The sequence below is a fragment of the Microcaecilia unicolor genome, chromosome 7 (assembly GCF_901765095.1).
Source record: "Microcaecilia unicolor chromosome 7, aMicUni1.1, whole genome shotgun sequence".
Classification (NCBI taxonomy): domain Eukaryota; kingdom Metazoa; phylum Chordata; class Amphibia; order Gymnophiona; family Siphonopidae; genus Microcaecilia; species Microcaecilia unicolor.
The window spans coordinates 277,710,591-277,732,252 of record NC_044037.1 but is presented as its reverse complement, the minus strand read 5'-3'; the positions used below and the strand labels follow the sequence as shown (position 1 = coordinate 277,732,252).

The 21,662-nt window shown below is 44.7% G+C and overlaps 1 protein-coding gene across 1 annotated transcript in view; it reads left to right on the top strand.

Moving 5' to 3' along the window:
• Window positions 1-21,662, top strand: part of LOC115474371 (leishmanolysin-like peptidase) — a 124,741-nt gene that overhangs the window by 5,597 nt on the left and 97,482 nt on the right. The window contains exons 2-3 of the mRNA XM_030209818.1: window positions 16,912-17,009; window positions 17,103-17,133. Coding sequence (XP_030065678.1) covers window positions 16,912-17,009; window positions 17,103-17,133 — 129 coding nt within the window. The remainder of the gene's footprint in view (window positions 1-16,911; window positions 17,010-17,102; window positions 17,134-21,662) is intronic.

Below are 21,662 nucleotides of genomic sequence, written 5' to 3'. Positions count from 1 at the left end.
CATCGAGACTCCTCGGCACCGGAGAGGAGGACGTGGAATCCACACGTCTCCTCGGGGCCGGGTCCGACGCAGGACGGTCCCGGGGGGCCTGCACAGCAGGAGGCGCCGAGGCGGGTGGAGACCCACTCGATGCATCACTGCTCCCAGCGTGCATGGGTCTAAAGGCAGCCTGTCCCCTGTCTCCCGGTGCCGACGCCTCCTTCGACTTCGACGACGTCGGCCTCGAAGACATCATCCTCGACGGCACCGACTTCACCGGCACCGACTTGCCCGGCGCCGGTTTGGAGGGCGCCGACTTAGACGACGTCGATGGCGCCGATGCCGAAGCACCGGGCCCAAAAATCTTCTCTCTCTGGGCGTCTCGAGAGAGCAGTGTCCGCTTCTTCATGGCGAGACACAATTTACAACTCTCCGAGCGGTGGTCCGGCCCAAGGCACTGAATACACCACGAGTGTGTATCAGTGCCAGAGATGGCCCGATGGCAGCGGGCACAAGGCTTGAAGCCGCTGGGCGTCTTCGTTGACATCTCGGGAAAAATTGTCCCTGCCAAATCAAAAGACGCGATTGTGTCTAGAAAAATAATGACACAGAAAAACAAAAGAAAAAGACGGGAAAAAATACCCGACCGAGCGATTTAAATAAATCGCAGACTAAAATACAGGAAACTTAATAAACGAAAACAATCTAAGATAACAAAAAAAGGCTACTTCGCTTTTTTCTTCTTTCTTCACCTCCGGGCACAGGAGGAACACGAAGACGAGATCGTCGAGCTCCGTGTCACCTCAGACGCGGAGAAGAAAAAACTGAGGAATGTGCCCGCGCGGCGGGCGGGAAAGTGGACGCGCGCATGCGCACTGCATCCGCCCGCGCGACGGGGGACATTTTAGACTTTGTCATGGACTTTGCTGGAAAGTCCTCCGGGCCGACGTGACGTCACCCATCAGTGAGAATATTGGCCTGCTTGTCTTTGGAGAAACAAGGTTTGTTAGACAGGAGATGAAGTGACGTCAGAACGCTGAAACCAATTAGATCCCCTTCGCAGCGCAGCTGTCATCCCCGTTCACTCAAAACAAAGCAAGCAAACCTATGAGCCGCTGCATCGACCTTGTTGTTCTTTACTGTTGGTAGCATTTTTATTTCATCTCACTAATATTTTCAAACATGCCAGTTTGTGCAGCATACGGATGAACACAGAGGAAATATAATAACAGAATAACTTCATAGGTAGAGTAGTAATTTGTTATAAATCTTAATCAGTGGTCAGTTGGAGGGGCTGGTTACAGGGACAATAGCACGTTTTATATTCGTGCAGACATTTTTTTCTCATGGTAATAGGCCACTAAAACAGACATCAGTTCCTTGAAGCACAGCCAGAGCTCAGCATCCTGCACAGTAACGCTGTGGGGTCTCCTTTTTCGCTGGCCACCTGCAACTCGGGGGGGGGGGGGCCAAACTGGGAGAAAATGTTACTTTGCAAGAAAATGTAACTTATTGCATTGTTCCAGCACATAATACAGCCTCTGTGTATTGATCACGAGACTGCACTGACAGAGCTAGCTGTCTCCCTTACAAGCCTTAATTGCTGACTACTACAAATTGTTATCTAGCTGCTGGTTAACAAATAGGTTTTACTATTAACAAGTTCAAGCTGTAAAGGTTTTTAGTTTAGGCTCATTAGAGGAACTCTGATTCTTTGGTTAAAACACAAAAGTATATGCAAAGTCCAAGTATAAAAAGTCCTTCTAGTTCAAGTAGTGCAACCTCGCCCCCTACAATCCCCCCTTTGATACTTTATCAATTGTCTAAGTGAAAAGTATCACAGCCAAGTCCAAGATGGTTAGTGTGGAGGAAGGTAAAAGATTGAAGTCCAGAGGTCTGAATGTCCCAAATAACAGATAGTTGCGAGTGAAGGTTAAGTTCATCAATGTGTGGCCCTAAAACTCCTCCCTTGGTCTTCACCGGGGTTGAGACGAAAGGGCCCCTATTGGACTCTCCCCCCTTTGTAGCCGGTCTTTGCCAGGAAAGGTGTAGTTGGCCCGGTGTCCCTAATTGGTATGTACAATCGGGACAGGAGTTGTTCTGCTTGGTCCCATGATGGTTATTTGAGGCACCTGTAATGAGACAGAGAGGTTAGCACTTGAAACTTAATTTATGGTTAATTCACATACAGTTCATCCACATATGACTCATGATCGAAATCCGCTGAAGGTAATGGAGGACATAAGGTGTAGTGCCGCCCTTTGGTCAGCAATACGCTCCATTGCTCGGCGGGCAAAGGACAAAAAGCAGGGTATTAAACAAGGTAAAAAGATGAGTCCTCCAAACAGACATGCCCCGAAAAATATTAATTTCTTCCACCAAGTACCCCCATAGATGGAGTTCCACCAACTATCACCCAGTATAGATGTCCATCTCTGGACGGGAACATGTGCAAGCTTTCGAATGTCAGTAGCTATATTCGTTACTGCAGCTCCAGTATCATCAATTTTCAAGCAGCAATTGGAAGTATTCCACTTCCCACAAACCCCACCTTCTTCCGCAAGAAGGTAATCTAACACCAGACGATTTTGATATATGGCAGTTCGCATTTGGGTTTGTTGCTTAGCAATGAGCTCAAGAGCTTCAGCTGTATGATTGGTAATGACTTCTACTATTGCCTGTAAACATATGATATGGTTCAACATATAAATAGGGGTTCGATACCCCCAGGACCCATCCTGGGCCCACGTGGCGGGTCCATACGTCTCTATGATCCGTTCTGGAGGCCACTCATCAGATCCCCACTTCTGCTCCCCTCATATGGGAAAAGACCTACGGGAATGATGACTCAAATCATCATACAATGGTGTACCTAAATCTGCAGCCGCAGAGTGAGGCAATAAGAAGAAGCCTGGATAGATTAACCCAATAGTGCAAGAGCCTGACCAGGTACCTGGCAATCGGGCATACGCATTGTGCCCACATATCCAGAATAACCCATCAGGTGCTTGCCAATGTCGAGCACCCCGGTGACCTGGGTTATTCCAGCGTCCTCTCAACTGAGATACTCCTTGAAAGGGGTTAGTTCCAGAACAATTAAAGAGTTGTATAGTACCGGTAAAGTTATAAGGTAAACATGATTTGTTGGCTACTGAACTGGGGTACCATGTGACAGCTGCCGTCCAGTATTGTACCTGGGAACCATTAACAGTAAGGATGGATATACGTGGATTTTCTCCCACAGGGCTAGTGAAATTGCCATCAGGATATCGGGAAATACATTCATGGCCTATCACCAGGGAGCTAAGGGTCCATTGTCCTGTTCGCTGTGCATATGAAGGGCGTCTAGTCCAATTCCAGGCCGCTAATTGTTCCGGAGTCATGGGGGAACCTCGCCAGGGCCGGGATTCTCCCATCAGGGCTCCCCCACAAATCCAACAGTTGGTAACATTAAGTGCCTGGCCTATTCGGGAAGTCAGATCAATAAACAAATTTTTCCCTTGCTTAAAAACATCATCAAAATCAGAAGTGAGGTGGATGACAGATTCATATGAAGTAGTACTGCTGTTGGTTCCCTTAACGAGGGGCGAGACAGGTCGGGTGACCCGCGCAACAGCTTTCTTCACTAATAATTCCTGTACCATGTCCTGTTTCCCTCCCCCGTCACAGGCCCCACTGTCCAGCATAAGTGGCACAATTCCTCTTTCTGCCTTTAGGACAGGTATGACACTCCCCTGAACACACTGAGCCAAACCTATATGCGTGGGGCTTAAGATCACCCATCCAATATTTCTTGTTGTCCTCTATGCAGGCGATGGGGGGGGGAGGCGAACCAACAGTCTTTGTGAACGGAAGTGTGGGCGACAAACATAGTACCCCCTGTATGTGGTCCACTCCGAACTGGGGATGTACAACTCTGGCATGTCTGGGTGTGGACTACTGAAGGGCAGGGGTAGCTAAAGAGGAAGACCCCCCATATTAGGTATTGGGTGACTATCATCTGATGGCAGGGGAAAAAGTATTTAAAGGGTTACTCTCCTTATTCCAGAATCAGCCCTATACGGTGGCCGCTGTATTTCTGGACATATGTGTGGAGCACAATTATCGACTCCTTTTTAGAGTCAGCCGCAGAGGGTGATTCGGGTTCGAATGGGCAGTCCACTTTCCCTGTGGTGACGATGCAGCAGCAGGTTTCACTCTGGTCCAATGTATCCAGATAGGAGTTCCTGCAATTTTAACAGCAGTGGGGATGGTTAGAATGACGAGAGAAGGCCCCCTGCACTTGGGTTTTAAACAATCAGCATCATCCCATTCCTTTACCCATACTTCATCCCCTACCTGAAACTGATGTACAGGGGTAGTCAAAACTAGTGGACTTACACTCTCAGTGTACTGCTGAATTTCCTGCACTACCTCCCGTAACCCTTTCATTTGCTGCACAAGGGTACCCTCACCTTGGACTTGCAATGATGTAGGACATGAGGGTAAGGGCGGTGGTCTAGCATACATCATTTCATAAGGAGTGAGACCGGTGGTCCTGGGCAGACACCGGAGATGTAGCAAGGCTAGTGGCAAAAGATCAGGCCACTTGGCTTTAGCTTCCTGACAGAGCTTAGCTAACTGATTCTTCAGGGATCTATTTGCCCTCTCTACCGCCCCACTACTCTGCGGTCTCCACGAGCAATGCAACTTCCAATCGAGGCCTAATCTCATGCTGAGTTGTTGAGTTACTTCGCTAGTAAAGGCAGGACCATTATCAGAGTTGATCTGCTTGGGGAGCCCATACCTTGGAAGAAGATGATGGAGAAGTAAAGAGGTGACTTCTTTAGCCATTTCAGTCCGTGTAGGTATGGCTTCAATCCATCCAGTATACGTACATACTGCTACAAGGATAGCTTTATATCCCTTGGCTGGGGGCATGTGCGTAAAATCAATTTGACAGACTTGGAAAGGACTGGTGCCCCGTAAGATGTTACCAGGAGCTGGGCCTGGCCCCATCCGTGGGTTATTCCGGGCACCAATAGTACATTGACTAGAAGCATTCTTGGTCCAATGAAACAGGTTGTTGATATAGTAGGTTTTTCCAAGTAATCGACCTAGGGCGTCTTGGCCGAAGTGGGTCTGGTTATGGGCTCCCTTGACCACAGTCCAAGCCAACGTCTCAGGTATCCATATTCGGCCATCTGGCATCACCCACCACCCTTTACGCAGTTCCAGTGCCTCCCGTCGAGCCCATTCTTCCTCTGATGAAGCATAAGTTGGCGTCTCGGTTGGTAAATGGATTAGGAGTAGCATCCCAGAATCAGAGGAATAAGGAAGTTGGCTCGCCTCCTTCGCTGCATCATCTGCTCGCTGATTGCCCCTGGCAATAGGGTCCATTCTGCTGGTATGAGCTTTACAGTGCATCACCGCCACTTTCTGTGGCTTCCATACTGCTTCAAGCAACCGACAGATTTCAGTAGCATGTGCAAGCCCCTTTCCTTCTGCAGTTAGGAATCCCCTTTCCTTATACAATGCCCCATGTACCTGAAGGGTTAAGAAAGCATATTTGGAGTCAGTGTAAATGTTAACCTCCTTTTCTTCTGCCCACTGAAGGGCTCTGGTTAGGGCAATCAATTCAGCCTTCTGAGCAGAGGTTCCAGGTGGTAAGGCCATTGCCTCTATTATGTGGTCTTCTGACACAACAGCATAACCTGCTCGTCGAACCCCTGCTATCACCTGACTACTCCCGTCTGTAAATAGTGTAACTCCCCCTTGCCACAGCTGGTCCTTAAGGTCAGGTCTGCTGGAATGGACAGTGCCCATCACTTCTTCACAATCGTGTAGCCTGGGTTCGGGAGCTGGTAAGAGAGTGGCAGGGTTTAAGTTGGTGGTATCTTGAATCTGTACCTCTGGGTTCTCACACAATAAGGCCTGATACTTGACTGACCGGGAGTTAGTCATCCAACGGGGTCCATGGCTTTCTAATAGGCCCCGGATGGTATGTGGGGTGGTTACGAGTAGCGTTTGGCCAAAGGTGAGCTTATGGGCTTCTCTGATCAGCAAGCAAGCAGCAGCTATGCTCCGTAGACATCCCGGCCAACCTTTTGCTACATTGTCCATGCCTTTAGAAAGGTATGCTACTGGTCATTGCCAAGTACCGACTGTTTGCGTTAGTACTCCAAGTGCCAGACTTTTCTTCTCATCTACAAACAGGTGGAAAGGCTTTGTTACGTCTGGGAGTCCGAGTGCTGGGGGGGGGGGGGGGGGGGGGGGGGTGGGGGGGGGGATACAAGGGCCTTCTTCAAATCTGCTAGGGCCTTCAATTCGTGTTTTTTCCCACTGGAAGGGTTGGGCCTCGGGTTCAGGTCCTTTCAGTTTGGCATACAGGTCTTGGGTCAAAACAGCGAAATTGATGATCCATATTCGGCAGTAACCTGCTGCTCCCAACAATGCCCGCAGTTCCTTCTTGTTTGTTGGTATGGGCTGGTTACAAATAGCTTGAGTACAGGGCATACCGAGCCTCCGGATACCTTCCCGGAGGCGAAATCCCAAGTACTCAACCTCGATTTCACACAGTTGCGCTTTTTTCTGACTAGCTCGGTATCCTTGCGCTTACAGAGTTTTCAGAAGATTAAAGGTGGCCACTACACAATCAGTGTATGTTTCCCTGGCTATCAGCAGATCGTCCACATACTGGACAATAGGCCCATAGTCTGATACATCTTCAAATCATGGGCGAGTTGTTCCCCGAACAGAGTGGGCGAATTCTTGAAACCTTGCAGTAATCGGGTCCAGGTAAATTGTTGTTTAGTTCCGGTCTGTAGGTCCTCCCATGTGAATGCAAAGAACTGCTGGCTCTCCTCAGCAAGAGGTATGGAGAAGAAAGCATCCTTTAAGTCTATGACACTGTACCACCTGGTTTGGGCCGGCACTTGGGCTAGAATGGAGTAAGGGTTAGGTACAAGAGCAACTATATCCACAACTTGGTTATTGACTTTTCTCAGGTCCTGCACAGGTCGGTACTCAGGGGTCCCTGGCTTCTTGACTGGCAGTAATGGGGTATTCCAGGCTGATCTGGTAGGTTTCAAGACTCCCTGTTGGAGTTTCTGCAAATGCGATTGCATACTATGTCGAGCAGCATAAGGTACACTGTATTGGCCCTGGTTAACAATTTGAGCATTGGGTTTTAATTCGATCCAGATAGGGGTGGCGTTTACAGCCAGTCCTCCGGGATTCAATTCTGCCCAGACCCCAGGTACTCCCGCCATAAGAGTCCTCCTCTGCTGTGCAAATGCAGTATCTTCTGTGTATCGACTGGCAGCGGTGGTAACAACCAGAGGAGCATGTAATCGCCACTCTTCCTGGACGGGACAAATAAGGGATACTGGCTGCTCTTCAAAAGTGGCCTCAACTTCCCCAGTGGGTTTAAATTTCAGGGTGGCCTGCAATTTACATAGTAAGTCCCGTCCAATAAGAGGAACGGGACATCCAGGAATATGTATAAACTGGTGAGAGACTGTTTTCCCTCCAATCTGGACTTGACGTTCCTTCAACAGAGGCGCAGTGAGGGATTTACCCGACGCCCCTACTATTGGTATGGTTTCCTTGGTCTCGGGGGCTATTGCTGTAGTGATGACAGATCTTTGGGCCCCTGTGTCCAACAGGGCTCTCATTTGTTGCGTCCCCACCCGAATTTCCACCAGAGGGTCAGTGGGGACTCTCCCCTCCCGGTGTCTTCATGCTGTATGCGCCTGAACAGCATCCACTGCCATCTGCCACTCCTGCTGCTCCGAGCGTCCCCGGCCTCGCCCTCTTTCTCCACACTCCGCTTTCCAATGGCCTTCTTGCCTGCAGTATGCACACTGGTTCCTCCCTAAGGGAAACTTCCGACCCCTGCCCCTGTACTGTCCCCTTCATTCTTCCGGTGTGGCCGCTCCTCTGCTTTGTCCCCGGTGTTCTTCCAGTGCAGCAGCTAACAAAGTAGCATTCTCACGCATCTGTCTGCTTGCTTCTCTTCGGGCCTCACTTTTCTCCTCCTGATCTTGATATCCAAAAACACGATCGGCCATCGCCTTCAATTGACTTATATTCATGCCCTCAAACCCCTCGGTCTTCTGCAGCTTTTTCCTAATGTCTGGGGCTGCTTGGGTAACAAAACTCATTACTATCATCGGACGGTTGACTGGGTCTTCAGGGTCTATCGGGCTATATTTTCGATATGCATCCATAAGCCGCTCCAGAAAATCACCTGGGCTTTCATGCTTCTTTTGTATTATGTCATGAATCTTTCCCATATTGGTAATTTTCCGCTTTCCCTTCTTCAAGGCTGCCAAATAGGCCTGCTGATATTGACGTAAGGACTCTCAGCCTGCTGGAGTTCGGTGATTCCATTCGGGCTGGGTAGTGGGCACCAGGGCAGCGACACGATTGGCCAAATCTGGTTCATTCGGATGTGCCTGCCGAACTGCCTCTTCCATATTCTGTTGCAACTGTCGGCGTTCTTCAGTAGTTAATATATGGGAACTCAGTTGCCTCAAGTCAGACCAGGTTGGATTGTGGCTAAATATTATGCCCTCCACTAATTCGATAAGCTGCTCAGGTTTCTGTTCATATGTAGGCCCATGATTTTTCCAATTCAGGAGGTCTGAACTCGAGAAAGGAACATAATTATAGACAACTGATGCAATCGGATGGTCTGGATCCTCAGGATTTGGTAATTGTACCATGGCTTCTCTGATGGGATACAAGTCGGCCACGGTTCGGCGAGCCGATGAAACTATAACTGGACTCGTGGCAGGGTATCGGGTGGGTTCCTTGAGAACTCTCTGGCTTTTCCTAGAGGGCTTTTGGTCTACTGGGGGCTCTGTCTGATCAGGTGAAGGTGGGCTGTCTGCATTCACTCCCTGGGATTTAGGCCCAGTGTCCCCTCCCCCTTTCTTAATTAAGTGAGGTCCGGATAGATTGGGCTATTAGGGGGCGGCGCCGGACTGGGCATTGGATCCTCCTCCGGTTTCTCCAAGACAGGGACCGCCTTCTTTGAACTGGTGGGCCTAATCACGGCAACCATCAGCACCCCCCCCCCCCCCCGACTGCCGTAGGTAGGGACTGGGATCTGGATTTCAACTTGGGCCTCTGGCTTTTTCTCTGGGCCACCACCATTAAGGCTGCCTTCTCCACCTTCCTTTGGGCCCATACTGGTGGGTTCCGAACCACATCCGCCCACCCCTCTATGTACGGGATATCCTCCGGACAGCCGGGGTTACCATCAACTATAACAACGTTTAAATATCAATGAACACTGTGGAATCTAGCAAAGAGGGTAGGGGAGGGAAGGGGAGGAAAATGTTTAAAAAAAAAAATTTTTTGATGATGGACTATATAAGTTTGTATAAGCTGAGTATAATTTCTTATTTGAACCTCTGTATACTTATAATATCTGGAGATGTTTATTATGAACTGTCATCAATAAAAATGTTGAAATATAACAACGTTCTGAACCGCAAAGGTGCCCTCTGGCGGCCAGTCGACAGTCCGACCTAACCCAGGCCACATAAACTGACAGCGCTGTATCATCCCTGCTCTGGAACATTGTTTCTGGTCGAACACTTCGCTAAAGTGCTCAGTCATTAAATCCAAAGGTGTAGACCCACCCCCGCCCATCCTATCCGACGGTGCCAAAGGATAGTAGACAGACAGAAGGAGGGTAAAGGATAGCAGAGGGGTAAGGGGTCCCACTCCACCAGACACAGAAGGTTCAACACTCGCCCTGGCCAAGACGCGGTCACCCGGCTTGAAACCACAGCGCCAATCACTCTGCTTTCACACTCACAGGAAACCCGTCCTCCCGTCTCCGCCCGGAGCCTAGTGGGTTTCGGGACCTAGTCCCTACTCGGCACTGGCAAAGGTGGTGATCAAGCCCCTCTTCGACCCTTTACCGGGTCGGTCAGCTGCTACCCCGAGTATACTCGCCTGATTTTGCTGCAGGATTCAAAAGTCTCCGGAGACCCAAAAAGTTGTCCTGCTAGGATCGTGCACCCTTTGTGCAGGCTACCCAGCCCTGCGCAGTTCTCTCACAGTGGCCAGACGCTGAACTCAGCGGTGCGCACTCTCCGGTCAGCTGGAGAGAATCGTCAGTCTCGGCTCAGCCGTGCCACTATCAGGGAGGGGAGGAAATATTCTCGTCCTCGGCCCCACCTCCTGGCTGGCTCGACAAATGTAACCGGACTGTCCAGCAAATAAATCAGGAGGCCGAGACGCTGACTTCCAAAGCAATGCAACTTTTATTAGCTAGCTGACACAGTACTAAGTTCAGACTCAGGATACTGCGCCCCGAGCATCATCTGACACTCATTCTTATACATCATTAGTGATCATGCGCATAACACATGCCATACATCACACAAGCACATGCGCAGTACAGTTTAGTAGTTCTGTAGTTCTCACAGAGAAAGAATACGTCAGTTTCACAGAAAATGTTACTTTGCAAGAAAATGTAACTTATTGCATTGTTCCAGCACATAATACAGCCTCTGTGTATTGATCACGAGACTGCACTGACAGAGCTAGCTCTCTCCCTTACAAGCCTTAATTGCTGACTACTACAAATTGTTATCTAGCTGCTGGTTAACAAATAGGTTTTACTATTAACAAGTTCAAGCTGTAAAGGTTTTTATTTTAGGCTCATTAGAGGAACTCTGATTCTTTGGTTAAAACACAAAAGTATATGCAAAGTCCAAGTATAAAAAGTCCTTCTAGTTCAAGTAGTGCAACCTCGCCCCCTACATGTCTGCTTCTTATGGTAGTTAGAATAACCAGGTCCTGGAGTTACCCAAAGATAGTCAGGTTTGTCAGGATATTGACAATGAATATTCATGAGAGAGATTTGCATACAATGGAGGCAGTGCTTGTTCTGAAATGCTTTGAGTCCTACTGATCTGTACATCTGTTGTGTTATTTTGGCAGGTGGCAACAGGTGGGCTTACAGGAAGGAAGGGAGGGAGGGGAAGGGTTCTTGGAGTATGCTCTCTGTAAAAGTTTTTATTATGCCGTGTTGGATGGTTTACTGTTTTTTCTTGTTCTGTATGAAGCTATCAACCACATGTTTTGCTTTTAATAAAGATGATTAAAACATAAAAAATAAGTTTTGGATGTTACTGAATTCTATTGTTCTGACACACTGTATTTCCAGTTTTGGCACAGTATCTTCACAAGAACAAAATATAAGAAAACCAATGGGCTGCATTAGGGGCTTCTAGCCAATTTAGTTACATTTCAACAAATGAGAGATCTGTTAACAGAAAATATTTTTATTATTTTGACTTATAAACCACTTGTCCCTGAAACATACTCAAACAACAGAATAATCCATTTGTGTATCTAAAGGTAAACTTCTACAAAACAGATGAAGATGTGATTCCATGTTCCCCAATGAAAGGAGAGTTTAATTTTACTTCCATTTAATTTCAATATATTCCATCATTTTTATAACACCAGTCTTCTCAAGGCAGATTAAAACAACATTTAGCAGGAAACAGGATATCCTCACTGAAATTTGGCCATCTGTATTTTATACAGTGTATTTACGGTAGTTTTTAGTAGTAGAAAAATTAGCACAAAATACAGAGTTAAAATTGCTGTTTCTACCAGCTATAATAATTTTTAATGCTGTTTTAGTGATAAGCAATTGTTATTTCATGATATTTATATCTGTATATAGGTAGCTTTCAAATAAATTAAAAAGCTGTTCAGTAAGTAAAACGAAAAAAACAAAACTTTTGTCCTCTACCTTTTAAGACACTGCCTTTCCAATTGAAACAGCTTTAGACTTGTTACAGCTTCACCAACTATATAAAAAAAAAATGACAATGTGGATGCAGTGGCTCATAGGTTTGCTTGCTTTGTTTTGAGTGAATGGGGATGACGGCTGCGCTGGAAAGGGGTAACTTAGATTGTCCTAATTGGCTTCCTTGCTTACGGTGGACTAGATATAGGCTCACTTCCACTCCTGTTTATTAAACCTCCTTGGTGGCGGATAATTACCCAAAGATGACCTGATCTGTGTGAGCTTTCAAGACAAAACAGGATTGCTGTTCAGAATCTTGATTCTGACTTTCAAGTCCCTAAGCAGCTGTGCACTATCCTACCTAACGGGTTAGAGTACCTGACCAACTACCAGGGAAGCCCAGTTTAAAACCCAGTGCTGCTCCTTGTGATTTTGGCCACTTAACCCTTCATTGCCTCTGCGACAAACAGATTGTAAGCTCTCCAAGGACAGGGAAATTACCTAGTGTACTTGAATGTAACATACCTTGAACTACTACTGAAAAAGATATGAGCTAAATCCAAATAAATAGATAACCACCAGACAAAAAGCATGCTGTGTTTCAGCAGCAGCTGTTTGAAACCCAACATCAGGCTAACCTCTAATCTGCTTGTTTCCAGAAAATTACAGCAAGTCTTTATCGTAGCTATTTCTCAAACCATGCTCATAGTATTGCAGGAAGTTGCTTGTGTATGTTCCTTTTAAAAGCCTGCAGAGTAATCATCTTAGCATACTAAGGTCCCTGTTTACTAAGCAGTGTTATAGGCGCGTTAATCATGTATGTGCCTATAATATCCCTATAGGTTAGCGCACGCTAAGTATAGGCACGCTAAAAACACTAACGCACCTTAGTAAACAGAACCCTAAAATTTACATCCATATGCTTTGCCTACTGCTCTCCTTATAGGGCCTTATTTCTTTATTGCTGTCCCTTACAGTACCTTATGTGACACTACTTCTCTGATGTATTCTGTCTAACTTAATATTTTGGTATGTTTAAGATATATTCCTGACTAGTGTACCTTTAAGATATTGCACCTATCGTAGCATGTTTTTTAGCTTTGACTGGAAAAGTGTGGAACATAATCTTACTCTGTGACTTCTGTTTCACCCTTCCCAACTTAAATTGATCAAAGTGGATTAGACAGGTGCATTCATATCTGCAGTAGAACACAATACACATTAAATTAAAACCTCAGCATAGCATAACATAAAGCTTAGCAAGTGGAGGAGTGGCCTAATGGTTAGTGTAGTGGCTGAGAACCTGGGGAACTGGGTTTGATTCTCACTGTGACTTCTTGTTAGCCTGGTTAAGTCACTTAACCCTCCATTGCCCCAGGTACAAAACTTAGATTGAGCCCAGTAAGGATACAGAAATTGCATTCAGGCACTATGTAAAGTGCTTTGATTATACCACTGAAAAACAGTATGTAAAGAATATGATAAATAAATAACAAAATGAATGACATAAGCAGGGTCTGGAAAAAAGAAAAAAATTTCTGTTTTGTCCAGCAAACTAATAACTGACATCTGATCAACGCAGATGGTCTCAATTCACTTCAAAAATCGAACTCGTTTGCTTTCAGAATTCATTATCTCGCAGTTCTAATGAGTGCAAAAGTTATCACTTATTCCATTAGTGACCAGCATTCCGAGAGTAGAGCTATTACAATATGTTCAAAAACCCTGTCTGATATTAAGACAAACTAAAATTATATTAACGTTTTGAAGTAATCTTAGTAAGGCCAACAGATAATCCCCATAGACAGGTTGCAGTAAAGGCAAAAGCAAGTGAGATGCCTTGACCTAAAGAGCATCAATGAAAGTAGAAAGGGACCACCATCGCAGAGTGCAAATATTTAGTGATATGTTTTAAGAAAAACGCACATCTTTATTAATATGCTAATATAAAATAAAGTCCTACTATTTCAAACAAAGGCTGTAATTCTTGCTTACTTATATACTATCAAGACCAAAACTAGCAAGAAGTAACCTAAAACTATAAATAGCATAGGTGTCTACCTAAAGGTTTTTTTTTTGTATTTTTTTAAAGCTATATTAAAATAGGAGGAAAAAGATCTTTTTCGTTCTACCAATGCTGTTTACCAATTACAGCTTACAACTTATACATTGCTTTTGTAAGGAGAGCTATTTGTTCATCAATCTTAAACCTCTGTTTCTGTATACCAATAATACTTTATTTTATTCAATACTTTTTCTTCTGGCAGTACGTCTCAAGCTTTTTACTTTTAATTTTTAATGTTTTTTTCTAAGCGCAAACTTGACTTCTCTGGCAGCCTGAATCTTCACTGAGTAGCTCAAGAGACTGCCACTGTTTCGCCTGAGCTTTTTCAAGAGCTTAACTGTTCATAATCGCCAGAGTGCCACCTTGTAAATCCACAAAGCCTGAGTTGGCCAAGTTTAGGCACATAAGCCTGTGTTAGGGTCAAATTTGCTTGAAATCTATAAGAGACACAGATGATAATGACTTAGTAGGTAATCACAACTGCAATTTAGCCCTCAATGTGAGTGTCCTATTTACAAGCATTTGAAAGGGCAAAAAACAGCACTTGTACAACTAGAAACTGAGAGTGTTCCAAAAGGAGGCCGAACCAACTCACCTCTTGTATTCTCTAACCCTGAGAACACAGATTTCTTAAATTTCTGTAGTTTGAACTTCTAAAGAGCTGTGAGATTAGTGGATGATGTCACTGAAACTGACTGACAGTGCTGCTGCAGTGATTAGGACTTGTAAAACTCGAAGGGGTCCTTTTCATAAGCCACGTTAGGCGCTAACATGTGTCTAATGCACCTTAAAATGGTAAAATGGTGTACCGTGGTAATGCAGCTTAAAATAGCACACTGGTCACTCAGGGGTCCTGTGGTGAGTGCTAAATTAGCATGTGCTAATTTTTGAGGAGGCGTGTCAGAGCAGAGAGGGGGCTGTCCTGTGCTAATCGGTTAATTCAGCTACATTACTGTATGGTAACTGATTAGCAGAGGATTGCCAGGTGAGCCCTTACCGCCTACAAAATGGGTGGTGGTAAGTGCTCATGTGATAAAAGTTTTTTAATTGCTTCTCGCTAACAGCAACATTGGTGTATTAGCCATGAATACAAAAAGGCCATTTTTACAGCTTGGTAAAAATAGCCCTAGCGCATAAGAAAAACCCATGAAAGGACATGCTAAGACCACATTTTGCTGCAGCTTAGTAAAAGGACCCTAAAATAAGTATCCTGATTTTGAATTTTTCGAGTCCCAATTGGTGTAGAACTGAAGGGCAGACATCACAGATCCTATCCTCTCTCCAATTTTTGTTGTTGTTTTGTTTTGCAATTCTTATGTTCCCATGTTTTATGAAAAAAGCAAATATTGAAAGAGATAATGTCAAATATATTGTCACGGTTGTCGACGTCCATGCCTTTCTCGTCAGTGTCCTATTCCATCTAGACCCATTAGTTTTACCTGCAGTTCCAGCCAGTGACCTGTGGGGTCACTGTAGAGTGGTGAAAGCCAAGCTGGTGATGTCATCTGAGCCCTTCTCGTTTGCCTTGTGTTTTCCATTCCCGCGGTTTTACTGCATTTACCCACTCCTGTGTCATTCTCTAGCTCTACATTCAGTTATAGAATTGCCCTTATTGTGCCTGTGTTAAAAATACTTGGTAAATAGGGGCTTAAATTTGTAATGAAGCAATAGGTGATGAAGTGACTCATTCAAAGTCGTAACAATCATGATCAGGATTTGAACCCAGGTTTCCTTGCTTTATGTTTCAATAGTTTTTATTCAAGGTGTAACACATTAACCAATTAACATTCGATGTTCATAATCTTTTTATAACATATCTTTCCTGGTTAAGCAATAATAACACTTCATCAACTTCCCCCCCCCCTCCCCCCCCTATTCCAACCAGTTAAATAACATCAGGTTACCCGCCTAGATTATGTAACTTTAACAGTAGTTAGATTTCTAACATCATTGTACAATATGCTTTTCTTTTCAGAAGATGGTTCAATTCTCTAACTCCCTTTTTCCTTTGCTTCGTAACAGCTCAACTACCCACCCCTCCCCCTTCCCTTCTCTCTGCATTATAAGTTCTCTTCCTGCGGTAATCACAGTCAACATTTCAGTCAAATATTCAGTAAATAACTTCTGGCCGTTGGGGTCAGTGTGTCCCAAAAAGGGCTCCACCTTTGTTGAAATTTTTTCCCTTGTTCAGAGTCAAGTGGTGTTGCACCTAGTCTCTCCATGCGCACCAAAACCAGCATGCGTGTGCGCCATTGTTGTTTCGTTGGGTATCTGTTTGTTAACCATTCCGCCAAAATGACTTGTTTTCCAATTATTACCGATCTCTTCACAAATGCTTTATAGCCTTTCTTTAATGGTAATCCAAGGTCCAAGCTTCCGAACAACATGGCCGGGTCCTTCCTCCAAGTCTGCCCCCACATGCTGGAAACATTTGTTGTTATCAATGTCCAAAAGTTCTGGATACCTGCGCATGTCCAGAACATGTGGCCCAATGTTGCTCCACTCTGTCCACATTTTGGGCATTCCCCCCAAGGAGAGAGTCCCATATGGAACGCCCGTCTTGGTGGTATATATATGCGCAAGGCCATTTTATACTGCATTTCCCAATGTGAGGACCAATTTGTAGTTTTTCTAATCTCCAGTAAATGCTTTTTTAGCAGTGTCTCTTGTACCGGTGTTTGTAAATCCGTGGACCACCGTTGTGCCAATTTGTGGAATTCCAATTCCGGTGTTGTCTCTCGTATCTGCCGGTGATGGAACGACATGGGCACTCTTTGTTGCGATCCTAATGAAAAAACTGATGATAATTCTTCCTGAATGTCCTCCGTAAGAGAAGTCCATGGCAGAGTGGATACGTAATGGCTCAGCTGCATATAATAAAATTTGTCTTTATTTGGGATGTTGAATTCCTGTTGCAAGTCTGCAAATGACCTCATACATCCTTCCCGGGTCACCACCTGCAGCAAATACATAATTCCTCTCTTTCGCCAGTTTTTAAAGACGGCGTACATCTGGCCAGGTAGAAAAGCTGGTTTCCTTGCTTTATTAAGCTACTGCTCCATCCCTTAAATATCTAATATTTACAACTTTTTTTTCCTACTAGATATCCTACAAAGTTCATCTCAGTCCAAATCATTTTTCCGAGCAAAATGTTGACTCACAGTTAAGAGTGAAGACTATATACGATACAAGTGTTGAAAAGTATGTACAAGCTTATATTTCAGAACTTTGAAAAAAAAAGTATTTAGATATATTTCTACTATAAGTAATTAATTATTTCCTTTCTCTTTTTAGTTTACTTCCAGAAAAAAGAAAACTTGTAAAGGTATGTCGAAAAACATACTGACTTAGTTTTGCCTCCTTGTAATTAGGTTATCAGAACCTTTTGGTGTAAAAGTTGGGAAGATTGCATTGTTTGTCACTTTCTGCTTCTGCTATTTTAAATGTACATTTAATACACCTGGGATAGTTGCAAATTTGAACATATGAATGGATAAGAAACAAAGGAGCTGATAATTTTAGCTGGAATTATATTGTTTTGTCTTGAATTTTGGGTAACTGTGAATTGTGCAATTTTTTAAATAGTTCATCTTTATTTGATATACCGCCTATCACAAAATATGTAGGCAGTTTACAAAGTGATAATAAAGGGAGGACAGAACTCGGAACAAATGTTAGGACCTAGGTTACAATATAGTAAAATAATCAAATTATATAATATTTTACAAAAGTGTTCTGTTTAAAAAATAAGGGGTGGAGATCATGTGATGAGCTGAGGAGAGCAGACGTGCGAGAGCTCTCTTCCAGGGCCCTTCCTCCTGCTCGGCCCTACCCAACCACATTTGACTTCTTGGGAAGTTAATACCAAAAGAATGAGGGCGTACTGCATATATGGACCTGTTTGTGATACAGGCAGACGCGGTGATGCCGGGGAAAATGACAAAGAAGGAGTCGGAGATGTTCCGCGGGGCTGGTGAATCCAAGATGGCGTCCAGCCCGGCGGCGGCACCGCCTCTGTTCACGCTGCCCCAGCTGCATCAAATAACTGAAGCAGTTAAGACTGCATTGGAGCCCCAACTTACACATCTTTCAGAGCAGCTTACCAACTTAGAGGCAACAATAGAGGATACGACACGCCGGACAGATGAGCTGGAACAGCGAGTGTCGGCAGTGGAAGACACTGAAAGAAATCTGGCTACTCAAATGCAGATGTTGCTTAATCAACTAAAAGACCAAGCACAACACTTGGATGATCTGGAAAATAGGTCTCTTAGGTCGAATCTTCGCATTATTGGGTTACCCGAAACCATACTGGAACAAAACTAATCAGCAGTATTGGAACGATGGTTGGCAGCAAAATTTGCACTATCTGACAGCGTGGGCCCCTTGTGTTTGGAGAGGGCGCACAGGCTTGGTCGTAAGCAAAACCAAGGAGCCCGCCCACGAGTGGTAATTCTTAAAGTTCATAACTTTATTCATAAACTGGAAATCCTACGGCGCTTTAAACAAAAGCAAAATGAATTACTTTTCGAAGGAATGCCAATTAGAATTTTTCAAGATTATTCAATGGCGCTTCAGGAGCACCAGCGCTTATTTCATCCATTCTGCAAGGCAAATAATGATTTATGCTTGTTTTTCCAGCACAGTTAAAAATTTTCCACCAGGGCAGTTGGCAGACCTTTGGAACTATTCAAGGAGCTGAAACGTTTGTGAAGGACAAGCAGCTTATACAAGGGGGTATTACATGAAGATTGTTCTGACTCTACTCTTGGTTCTAAGGTGCTTGTATTACTCCGGTTTGAAGTTATATGTGTTTATACAAATGTTATTAGGTGATACAGCTAATTTTTGCTCCTTTAGGACAGTACCAAGTAGCCCTGTGGATATATGTGGTCGGGGGTGGGTCGGGCGCGGGGGGGCCTGTCACACAAGATCTCCAGTCTCCTGCTCCTTGGAGCCAGGGACTCTCAGGGTTGAAAGGGGTTAGGGATGGTTTGGGGGGAGAAGGGGGATGTTTGGTTGGGAGGGGTGGAGTGGGGTTTTGGATGGTTGTGTTGTTGATTTATGGGCTGGAACTGCTGGAGGGCAATAAGGGTCAGTTTGCTTCTTTGTCTGGAACAAAGGTTAGTACCCAAGGTAACAAGTTTGCTGGGGTTTTCTGCAGGGGCTTCTGAACAGCTGGGAGGGTTCGGGGCGGGGCTGGGCGCTCGGAACCAATTTATAAAAAGTGTTGTATGTTCCCAGAATTTTTGAATGTGCTATGAGTGTAAAATCCACCCGTTTTGTTTCTTGGAATGTTGGAGGAATAACCAGCCCGATAAAACGAGCTAAAATTTTGTCAGCTTTGCAGAAGCATAAAGCAGACATAGCATGCCTCCAGGAGACCCGCCTTTCACAGGAGGAGCACCAGAAATTGAAGCGCTTCTGGGTGGGGGAGGTTTTTTCGGCCTCCTCCACAAGCCATAAAAGAGGAGTGGCTATCCTAATTAGAAAAGGGATTGCAGCGAAGGCAGAGTTGATAGCAAGAGATTCTCAGGACAGGTATGTCCTACTTTATCTTTGGCTGCAAAACAGAGAATTCCTAGTACTGACCCTCTATGGCCCCAACCAATATGATCCGTTGTTCTATCAAACGTTGATACAGCTCTGCTCCTCATACTCATCGTTAAAGTTGTTGGTTATGGGAGATTTTAATTTGGTCTCGGAGCCAGCCTTGGATTGTTTGACCACCAGGGTTGCTCCCCAGGGGGGGCCCAGATCTAGAGCACTTACCTCTTTCATGTGCTCGCTTAACCTTGTAGACGCCTGGCGAGCCCTCCACCCAGGCGAGAGAGACTATACACATTTATCTATAGCTCATGGTACATTTTCTTGAATAGATTAAATACTGGTGGACTGAATCGCTTTCCCATGGGTACTTTCAGCAGGTATAGGCCCTGAAGAAATCTCAGATCATTCCATAGCCTGGATAGATTTGGAGACCCCAGAATATTATCAAAAGGGAGCGGGATGGCGATTTCCAGCTTACCTATATCAGAACAAAGATTTTCTCACATATCTTCAACAAAAATGGGAGGACTTTGTGAAATTTAATGAGCAACACTTAGAAAGCCCCACGTTATTTTGGATGACAGTCAAAGCGGTACTGAGAGGAGATATAATAGCGTTCGTACACGCCCGAAATAAGAGGTTCTCTAAGGCTATATTGAACTTACTAAGGAAAGATAAAGAGAAATTTATTCACATGCCAAATGCAAAAACTAGAGAGCAGTTACACATCACACAGATAACGCTTAACTCCTTATTAAATGATCATGCCACGCGCTCCCTACTCTATCACAAATACAATCTGCAGCGTTTTAGAGACAGGACTGGTGCTCTGTTAGCCCGTTTAGTTAAATCATGGGGGGCCCGAAGAGCCATAACTGCTATTGTAGATGGACATGGGTGTGTCTGAAACAAAAGTGAGGAAATAGCACAAGTATTTACCCAACATTTTGCTAAACTCTATGAGACGGCCCCATATATCTCCCAGGCCTCATTACATCAGTACATGGAGCGAGTGGTACTCCCGAAAATAACTTTGCAGGAATTGCAAGATCTTAATGCCCCCATAACCGGCCAGGAACTTCAAACTGTAATAAAATCCCTGGCTTCCCACTCAGCCCCGAGTCCAGACGGGTTTCCAGAGAAATTTTATAAGATGTTACCTCCCTCTTTCTTGGGGCCACTTACTGCTTTTTGTGATCAGGTAGTAGATGATCAGAAGTTCCCGTCTCTTTCTAATGTAGCTCTGATCTCACTGATACCGAAGCCAGGGAAATCCGGGGATCAGGCTGCTTCTTAGCGTCCTATTTCCCTTCTTAACGTAGATCTCAAGATCTTGGCTAGGATTTTAGTAGACAGACTGGCAGTAATACTCCCACCATTAGCAGGCGCAGAGCAGGCAGGCTTTGTCAAACATCGCCTGTTGGTGGCTGTGGCGCATTGCCAGAGCACTAACGCATTAGGCAGGGCCGGTCTTAGCAAGTGCGGGGCCCTGTGCAGACCAATGTGGTGGGGCCCCATCCTAGCCCTGCCCCGCCCTAGCCCCACCCTAGCTCCACCCCATTGATAAGATTATTAAATTTTTAGAAAATGTTTTATTTATGAAATTTCAAATAAAGACAAATGAAGCTAAACTTGTACAGAAAAAACTGATTGAAATAATAAGCACAATGCTATCATGAAACCCCCCCTCCCCAGAAATTATTCAGTTCAAGTTCACTACAATTAGCAGTTCCAATTCTCATAACAAAGGAGAATAAAGGAAAAATATTAATTAAGAAAAAATCCAGTACTTTCAAATTCCCCTATTACTCTGTAACCTATCAAACCAGAGAGGCAACACAGAGATCCCCAACCCCAAGTAGCCAAAAAAGAAGTAAGTAAGTGCATAGGTTCCCATTAAAGATAAAACCACAACACATTTACAGTACCAAATGTTTCCATAAATCAGCTATATTAGAGAGAGACTGACTGACTGTCCTAAATCTAGTCCTCCTGCTCCTGGGTATGCAAAATAGTGAACTGGAAAATTACCTGAAGAAGTCAGACTCAGCATGCAGCAATACTAGAAAAATTGAAACTTACATGCAAAATATCACGCATGCACATTTCCAAAAGCTGACATATTCCAATTAATAAATTCTGAATAAAATACTTTTTTCTACCTTTGTTGTCTGATCATTTAGTTTTTCTATTCGCTTTGGTCCCAGTGTCTTCTGTTTTTTGCAGTGTCTCCTTTCCATTTGATATTTTTTCTCTCACCATGTCCATCATCCTCCTGTGTCCTTATGTGTCCTGTCTACCATC